This window comes from Protomyctophum parallelum, assembly GCF_964188405.1.
Source record: "Protomyctophum parallelum genome assembly, chromosome: 11".
Taxonomy (NCBI): Eukaryota; Metazoa; Chordata; class Actinopteri; order Myctophiformes; family Myctophidae; genus Protomyctophum; species Protomyctophum parallelum.
In genome coordinates this window covers 39,447,619-39,457,648 of record NC_139707.1, presented here as the reverse complement: position 1 = coordinate 39,457,648, position 10,030 = coordinate 39,447,619, and the positions used below count along the sequence as shown (strand labels likewise).

The 10,030-nt window shown below is 40.3% G+C and overlaps 1 protein-coding gene across 1 annotated transcript; it reads left to right on the top strand.

Annotated features, from left to right (window-relative positions):
• Nucleotides 1–1,015: 1,015 nt before the first annotated feature.
• LOC310867003 (solute carrier family 22 member 13-like) lies at nt 1,016–5,597 on the top strand (the record flags this gene model as incomplete). Its single annotated transcript, XM_083776797.1, has 8 exons — nt 1,016–1,390; nt 1,480–1,583; nt 1,701–1,849; nt 2,925–3,048; nt 3,166–3,286; nt 3,475–3,502; nt 4,880–4,952; nt 5,387–5,597. 8 exons carry the CDS (start codon nt 1,016–1,018, stop codon nt 5,595–5,597), a joined length of 1,185 nt encoding a protein of 394 aa, XP_083632923.1.
• Between the last annotated feature and the right edge of the window lie 4,433 nt (nt 5,598–10,030).

Genomic DNA, 10,030 nt, shown 5'->3' with positions numbered 1-10,030 from the left:
TAACAGGCCGTTCTGGAAAGTTTGGGGCAGAGGTTCATCGTTGGCATCCAGGGAGTGTGTGTGCAAAATTTGGCATTGATCGGGTTAACGGTGGCCGAGATTAGCTGCTCACGGACGGACGGACACACGGATGGACGGACACACGGACGGACGGAGTGCAAAACATACTCTCCCCCCATGCCTTCGGCCTGGTGGAGACAATAACATAGTATGTATAGTCGAAAAGCATGATTTTCATAATTTTATTTTATTTTCACCCCCTCCCCAACTCCCACTATTCGGAGCATGCCAACTCGAATGGTGTAGGTCCTGACCTTTATTTGGAAAGTCGCTAAAATACAAAGCCAATCCTCAAAGGTTTGACAATCAGTTTATAATTTTATGAGATGACTGTAAAGTCTCGGGGCTGCACAAAAACCTCAAGTCAAGGCTATTGCTTGTTATTTTATAAAGACAAAACAGCTTCAGGTATGTTATGGCTTATGGATATTTTGGAATCTTGCTTTATTTCCTGTTCTGTTTTATCACCAAACTATTCAAATTAATATTCACTCCCAAAAGGTCTGCATGACCTTGTTGTGTCTAGAATTACAGTCACATTCTGAGCTTCAATCAAGTACACTTTGAATCAAAAGGTTTATGACCATCATGTTCTTTTACTGTAAGAGTAGAATACATCATTAAATAAACGTAAAAACCCCTGCAGTCCTGGACTTTGAACTGTTCTTGGAGCCTATCGGCCAACTTTACAGGGACAATGGCACCAATTTTATGTGGTTAAATGGTAAAGATATATTTTATGGTAAAGATATATTTTTGTGACATCAGAAGGATGTCACAGTCAACTGTATGTGAGGTGGCACTGAGGTCTAAGACAACAAGCTTTCTTTCTTTTCTTTTTCTTCCCCACCGTTTCTTTTGCATCCGTGTTCATTCATTTACTACCTTGACGAGGGCAGTCTGTGGTTTGCCCTGCAACCACAGCATACAGTTGAATCTTTTTTTAGAACAAATCATGGCTGATTTTGGAGAGATCTTTGAGGCCATTGGAGACTTTGGATTATACCAGAAGATTGTTCTTTTTGCTCTGTCCCTTCCCAATCTTTTTGTAGTTTTTCTTTTTGCCAACATGATTTTTATCGATTCAGATCCAGTCCGACGCTGTAACACAGACTGGATACTCAAAGCTGATCCCAACTTAACCCCAGAAGAGCAGGCTAACTTGACCCTTCCACGGGTGACGGATGGGACCTTCAGCAGGTGTGAGATGTTTGTCCCTGTGGACTTGGACATCGACACCATCAGGGAGTATGGACTGAACGAGACCACAGAGTGCCAGAATGGATGGGTGTACGACAAGTCTACATTTGAAGCCACCATTGTCACTGACGTAGGTTGAAATCTATGAATTCATGGTATATATTTTCTCTGAATCAATAAAGCACTTTTTTCGTTCACAATTTCTTTGCCCTTATTCAGTTTGATCTAGTTTGTAACAAAGCCAACTTGGTGGGAGTTACACAAACGGTGTTCATGTCGGGCATTGTGGTTGGTTCTCTCCTTTTTGGACCATTTGCTGAATCGTAAGTATTTAAAATACCGGTAGACATAATTGTGTGCCCTTTTGTCTAACTATGATTCTCCACATTGAGGATATGTTTCAGGAAAAAAAATCTAATAATGGCTCTATCGTTTTACAGATTTGGCCGAAAGAGAGCAACTCAAATGTCAGTGGTGCTCATGTTCCTGTTTAATATAACAACAGGATTATGTCCCTACTTTTACCTATATTCCTTATCTCAGTTTATGGTTGGAGTTGGATATGGAGGATTCCGAGTTATCATACTAGGTACAGTATGTTACTGTAGCTGGTTGGTACAGTTAAGTATTGTAATGCTGGTGCTATGATGGTTCATATGCCTCATATTGTTCTTATTATAGCTTATAGTTATTGTTACAGCATAAGTGAGTATCTCTTTGGTCTTCCGGTTTTTGTTCTTGTATTGTGATTGTGACTGCCTAATGTAATGGTACTGTAGCAGTGGGAACAGATTGTGGCTGATGCAGTGTACCGTATGATGACCAGCTTATGTGCTGTAGTGAAGGGAACTGGGAAGCTCACCTAACGATGGCTAAAATGGTTACAGAGTATAACATTATATAGCACACTTGACATTAAAAACGCAATACAACATGCAGGCACATACTGTAACACAGTCAAGACTTTCAGGCCTGCACATCACCATTATGTTGTATCATATATGTCAAAACCCGTGAATGAATTATCTTTGGCCCGCGGGATGATATTTAATTAGTATTAGGGCCGATTCATACTCCTATTTTAGAGCCGAATAAAAGTCGGTTCGGCACTGTAGAGCCTACAATTTGACGTAATTTGAGGTTCGGGGGGGGGGTACCGTCCTAAAGTCGGCTCTTCGGTGCTACTGAAAATTTCTGACGAGCCGAAACAGTGGTAAAATAGGAGTATGAATCGGCCCTTAGAACTGGCCCTCTGGTATATTGCACGGACCACCATAATACTACAAGTCCCACAATGCACTGCGAGTGCATTGTCACGTATTGAGGGCCCGCAAGCGCAAGCATGCGTCTTCTCTTCACTTGATCAGCAGTGAGAGTATATCACTTGAGGTCAACTTTCAGCTACCCCTCTCCCCAAAAATGGCCCGTGTGTTGAAACACAGTCCGGCCCTCGACTTGTACCAATTTCTTTATTTTGGCCCACTGTGTATTTGAGTTTGACATCCCTGATACGTCATCACATACAACAGCCCCTCAACATTTCAGATGAGGTTAATTGGAACAGGTTAAAAGTTACAATTGTAGAATTTAGAAACTAACCAAAGTGTTGTTCCTTGTAGCCTCTGAATGGATCGGGACAACAAGGCGATCTCTTGGTGTGTTAGTGGGTCAGCTCATGGCCGCCATGGGGCAGTGTGTCCTCGTTGCCATACTCTACTTCATCCGTCACTGGAGACTGGCTCAGTTGGTCTCCGCAGTACCAAATCTAGTGGTTGTAATTTACATATGGTAGGCATTATTCTTATTCTTTTTTTTTCCCCTCAACATTTTCTACTACTACTACTACTACTCTCCTCCTAGTGACTTTTGGAATGTAATTTCTTGACTCTTGTCGTATTCTAAAAGGTTCATTCCAGAGTCGGCCAGATGGTTGCAGGGCAGAGGAAGAACAGAGGAGGTCAAACGGTTGATTCTCAGGGCGGCAGCGGTCAACAAACGTACAGTTCCAGAATCTCTACTGGAAAAGGTATCGGGAAAATGAAGGTTCATTTAATGATATAGATATTATAATATTGTTTGAAATATTATATAAATAGATTCAGTCTTTTCCCCATATGTTTACTGCGATGTAGAAGGAGGGGTGTGGGGTAAGAAGAATTGTCACCAAATATGTGTAAAACAATTACTACTTGGAATATTATACCTCTGTTACAGATTGTTAAGAAACGAACCGTAGAGAAAGGTGGACTACAGGTTATTATCCAATCACCTGTTCTTAGGAAATATTTCGTTACCATAGCATTCGCATGGTAAGTTCAGTTTACAGACCTCCACCCAAATGAAGGATGGGAAAACAAAGACTGTAGTAGTAAATAGTTTTTGGATATTATTTGAAAAGTGGCAAAACAGAAGGCACTCTGCAGTCAGGTATATAAGTATAAAATACCTTTATTTGAGTGGCATCAGCTCGGCAAAGAGCAAACCCATTTAGGCCTGACCTCAAAATAAAATAAAAGTCTTCTAAATCCTCCAGTTTTCTGAAATAAATATTTTCACGATTTTTCAAAAATAGCAGACCTACAAGCTCGTAGCGCGCCACTCGGTGGCACGCTATGAGCTCGTAGATCTGCTATTTTTCAATAGCTAAATTATAACATAATGTTTAAAACATCAAAAGGGGTTCCCGCCCAAAATGGGTTAAAAACTATGGGAGCCTGACGAAGGCTTGACAGCCGAAACGAGCTGGTTGTTTTTTTATTTTATTCTCTTTGCCGATCTGATGCCATTCAAATAAAGGCCTTTTATACGTGACTGCAACAGAGTGCCTTGGACCTCCATTGTTTTTTGCCATTATCGAACCCTCGCCAACGAGCACCTGTTTACAGTTTTTAACCACGAGCAGTGCTTCTTCTCCTTTGTATTCATTATAATATAATATGTATATGAATGATGTAGAATGACTTAGAACTTAGAAATGGCAAGGCTTAACATGATCTCTGTGATGCATTCATGATACATGCACAAGAGTTTCTCAACACTTACATGCATGATATTGGTTTCATTTAATGATGTACAGTAAGATTGAACAGTTTAACGTGCAGTCCCAAAACACTGTAAATAAATCCATGAATTTGTTGTCTGCTATGTAGATATAGTACGTAGCAATGTTGCTCAGGAAATGTAAAAATATCAAAATCCAGAGTAGCCTATATACATGAAAAGGATTGTGACACACTGCACATGACTAATCTGTCTTTTTTTCCTCCCTGTCAAACATCTGCCAAGGATGGTAGTGAACCTCACCTACTACTGCCTTTTATTTAATATGGCAAACCTTGGAATGGATTTCTTTGTAATGCAAGTGTCGTTTGGTCTCACTGAGCTGCCTGCTCATCTGCTTTGCATCTGGATGTTAGAGCTTTTGGGCAGGAAAACATCTCTGATGTGTACGCTTCTGATGGGCGGGCTGACGTGCAGCGTTATCCTAGCTGTTCCTCGCAGTAAGATATTTGAAATATCTTTTTGTCAAAATGGGGAAAAAAAGGTTCGTATAGGCCTATGTCACTTTATTATTCTGTTTCAGGCAATGGTGTTGCAATTGGTGCACTGGCTATCACAGGACGCTTTTTCATGGTTTCAGCAGGATCCATATGCAACGTCTATGTCCAGGAGCTGTTTCCAACATCCGTTCGGTATAGGTCTTATTACAACTTTTCTTTATCCTCACACACATTATAGGAACTATCTTGACCAGGGTTGAGTCGAAGAGCAAATGCTTGTGATGAGTCATTTTAGTTTACCTTACTTAATGTCATACATGATATTGTCTAATGGGATAATACAATAATGTGCTAGAAGGTTTTTGACAACCACGTACACCTATGTGAAAGACATGTATTTAATGATTTTTCAACTCAAGATTTGTCAAATCGAAAGTAACTTTAACATCAAAACTGATGTCTCTTTTTTCCAAGATTTGTTCAGAAATTATTTGTTAACGAGCCCGTCGCCCATCACCAGCCTGTCAACTCATGTCATTTGACGAATCATCATTATAGGATAAATTGTCTTAAAATGTTAAGCTTTCCATATATATAATGTGGTTTCCCCTTCCTTTCTGTTCCAGACAAACGGCGACGGGCTTAGGGGCGGTGCTGATGAGATCAGCTGGGATGTTGTCTCCGCTGCTCAACATGCTGGCTGTGTTCTACTGGGGCATTCCCACCATCGTGTTCAGCAGCCTCGCGATACTCGGTGGACTTCTGACCGTCCTGCTTCCCGAGACCAAGGGAAGAGAACTGCCTGAATCCACCGACGACGCTGTAGACCCAAGGTAATGTTGATCCACTATAGAGAGGGTATATGCACATGCATAAAGTGAATTGCAGATCGAGTGGCAAAGTTGTTAATGTTGTTTAACCCATTCTGGGCGGGAACCCCTCTTGGTGTTTCAAGCATTCTGTTCTGCTTTAGCTATTGAAAAATAGCAGATCTACAAGCTCGTAGCGCGCCACTCGTCTGCTATTTTTTAAAAGTCGTGAAAATGTGGCACAAATCTTTGAATATATCATTTCAGAGCGAACATTTTGAACAAAGATATTGGCTTCTGGGGGGGTCCCTGAAACTACATATTTTGAGATGAAGAGATAATCCTGGGGGTCCTTGACATAGGACCACTGACATAGAAACATGGGTTTTTCAAAAAAATCTTAGGATTTAGAAGCCTTTTTTTTTATCGACCGCAGTCCAAAATGGGTTAAAGTCATTTAACGCAATAAAGGCCAGAACGTAGTTTTTTGCCACTCTGTAGGCGTTCCCGCATAACTTCCGGGTATGATGATGATGTCACACGCATACCTAGTCTATACGCTGCCTGCACGTCATCAATATACTTCCAGCCGTGCTTGTATCTTTATTTATATGTCTCTGTACTGTTTCCTTTACAGGAATGGGATCAGCATGTGCAAAACGATGCACGTGCACAAAGACAATCGACCTATATGTTCAACTAAACTGTAGAACTGTGTACAAGAGCTTATTATACTGGTAATATGTATTGTATTCACTTCAGTGCAGATGATCAGAAGATTGTTGCTGCGTCTGTGACATTACTTACTTTACCTACGCCTTACACCCCTACTGGGGTATAGGCCGTCGACAAGGGACCTCCAGAGTTTACGGTCACTGGCGTTCGTTTCTATCTGATATCTATCTATCTATTGCCCAAACACTGCAGTTAGAACCAAGACTTGACTCTAACCATGTTCTACTGTATAGTCCAATAAATCCCTGCAAAACGGTTGGCATGAGACATTTGTTTGCCATGATTATCACCCAAATGTGTGTGTGTGTGTGTGTGTGTGTGAATGAAATAGCTCCTTCTGCCATGGCTGTTTGTTGGTGTGCACTGTCTGAAAGTCGAGTTGAAGTGCTGAGAGCTGAAATTAAGACAGCGGCGGATGAGTTTCAAACGTTGGGGTCGTTGGGGTACCACAAGTTCTGCATCCGTGAATGATTGAATGGACAAAATGGGAGAAGAACCTGCCCTTGTAGAATATCGCGAGAGGATACAGGAAATTAATGTGCATGGGAGCAATGAGCATCCTGTGCCATTTAAAGGACGACTTCACCCATTTTCAACCGATCTTCATGTTATAATATAAATAATAATATAATTTGGCCTAATATAATAATCCTCACTATAATGCTCATGATAAATGGTACCTTTTTTGTCTATTCGATGTGTTTCGAAGTGCCTTTCAAAACAATTGTTAAGTTGCTGTACAATAAATATTCTAAAACAAACAAGCGACATGCAACAATAAAAATAAGATACAGGAGCAGCAAAAACAGCATACATACAAAGAAACAAATACATAAACATAACAAACTAAAAATGTTTACCATACAAGTTAGTTTCTTAGCAGCTTTTTAAAGGCATCCCCTCCTATGCCCAGGTTTGTGGTTCTGTGTGAACACAAATATTGGCTTGTGATTGGCTGGTTACCCCATAGTGTGATAGCGATGATTTGATTGGCTGGACAGAGTACATATTGAAGATAAAAGTAAGGACAGAAAAGTGAAGACGCCAAAAGTGATTAGCCGGAATGACTTTTGTGATGATTTGATTGGCTGATCACAGAATGTGATGTATGATGATATATGATGATAAGAGCGCCCCGCACTTCACTCATGAGTGTGATTTTTGAGGGGCGCTAGCCCCTCCTATGTCCAGCTTTGAGGGTTTGTGTAAACACAAACATTGTCTTGCTACACCACCTATGACTAGTTTTGACAAACATTGAAGACAAAAGTGAGACAGTAATACCATGGTCAGTACACCAGTTACTAGTAGTTTTGGCTCTGTGGGGAGGTGCCAAATTGAGCTGGAAAGGAAAATTAGCATCTCCATGAAGCAACATACTGTCAACATACTGAAGCACAATCTACTCTAAAAAGATGGCTGTGTTGAAACCGTTGTTAACTTTTCACTGTCAGTGGACCAACACCATGCACATAACATGGCCTAAATCAGCACTGTGTAGTTTTGGCTCTGTGGGCATGTTGCCAAGTGCTGCTGGAATATCTATTATGATATTTTACAGCACTGTGTGCCACTGCCTCCGTACATTGACAACCTTTATGTTGATGCTGATTTTCCTTTTCCAGCAGAACTTGGCACCTGCCCATAGAGCCAAAACTACTAGTAACTGGTGTACTGACCATGGTATTACTGTGCTTAACTGACCAGCCAACTGGCCTGGCCTGAACCCCACAGAGAATCTAGGTTGTATTGTCAAGAGGAAGGTGTGAGACATAAGACTGAACAATACAAATTAATTTACGGCTGTTATCAAAGCAAACCTGGGCTTCCATAACACCTCAACAGTGCCACAGGTTGATCACCTCCATGCCACGCCCCATTGATGAAATAATTTCTTCAAAAGTAGCCCAGACCAAGTATTAACTGCATACATTAATATACTTTTCAGATGGTCAATATTTCTCATTTAAAAAAACATTTTTTTAGTGGTCTCGTAAAATATTCTAATTTTTGATTTTTATTAGCTGCACGCCATAATCATCAAGATTAAAACAAAAAAAGGTTTTAAATGCTTCACTTTATGCACAATGAATTGAGAATAATATGAAAGTTTCACTTTTTTAATTATATTACTGAAGAAAATGATCTTTTACAAAATATTCAAATTCAGTGAGATGGAGCTGTATAGCTACAATCCCAAAAGACTAACCCTGGTGATAGGGAGTGTTACCCAGAGAAATATGACTTTTGGTCATGTTCTGACCATGATATTGTTTTTTTAAGTTTGGACAAAGTTGTACAAGTCCATACAAAATCACACTCATGGCATCTGATGCGTCTTTGAAAGGCCTTTCTTAGTGTATGTCGTTCAGTGCTGATTACTGCAAGCTGGAGAAATAAATAAAAAACTAACCCTTTGCCACATGTAAACATTGCAATTGCAACATTGCTCAATGCTCATCAGGCTGCACACCTGCTGCTCATTTGTGATTGCAGATGCTGCTCCGCCCAACACCCTATAAATACTGCTGACTTCCTGACTTCAAGTTTTGTTCTCTCACTCAGTCAGTCAACTCCTCTGACACTCATGTGATTTTTAGTTTAGTGGTTTTTAGTTGGGGAGAGTGCTTAGAATGGTCCTATGTGGGGCTTGCCTAGCTACTCTCCTTTCTTTTTCAGTTTGGCTGACACATCCAGGCACTTTTGGTTATTTTTCTTTCTTGATTGACTCCTGAGTATAATCCTACTTTAAAATGAGTCCTCATCCACTTATTTCCTGCATTGCATGAGAGTGATCCCAAGACATATCTTTTCACTTTGCCCAAATTAATCCATGAAATCTACTTTGAAACTTTGAAAACTTGACTTGAGTTAAGGAGTCCCAAAATGATATGTATGGCTGTGGACCCCATCGCAAGATTTGTGCCAGGGACCCCCCAGAAGAGAATGATTCAATATTCATTCATTCAAAAAAAGCATTGCAGCATTGCAGCAGAGCTTGTACAACTGCAATTTTTTAGCTATAGTCCCAAGACAGATGCTTTCCCGGTTTTAATGGGTTAAAGTAGTATGCTGGACCAGTGTGTTCAAAGTCTGGAATAATCTTTCTTTCTTTTATCAAAAAACAACTTGCTGTGGTGTGTGGACGATAAAATCATGTGATTGATTTATTTAGACACACTGTAGTTAGCAGAGCAGTGTGTTGGACATGTCATAATCACAAAAACAAAAGGGAACCTATTTAAGTTAAGTTTAAGTTACTTATCATTGTGGTCATTTTAGTCTGGGGGGACAGACTAGAGAAACATTCTGGATATAGTCACTCTTAAAGCAACAGTATTCCTCCCTGGTCTGAATGATGACATTAATCTTACATTAATGTTGAGTTATTGATACTGACTTCACTCTAGTCCCCTCAACAACTCAGTCACAGTGTTGATTTCATCGACTAAAACTATGACGAAGAATGTTAGTCGACTACCCTTTTTCACTGATAAAACAAAACAACTGCTATGATGACTAAAACTAAGACTAGACTAGGGTATGCGTGTGACATCCTCATCAAACCCGGAAGTTATGCAGGAATGCCTACTGAGTGGTAAAAAACTGCTTTCTGGCCTTGACAACCCATTCATCAAAACAGAAAAGTCCAATATGATTGCATTAAACAACGTTAAACAATGTTAAACTTGGCCCAGGCGGTGGCGTAACCGTCTGGGCACCCGA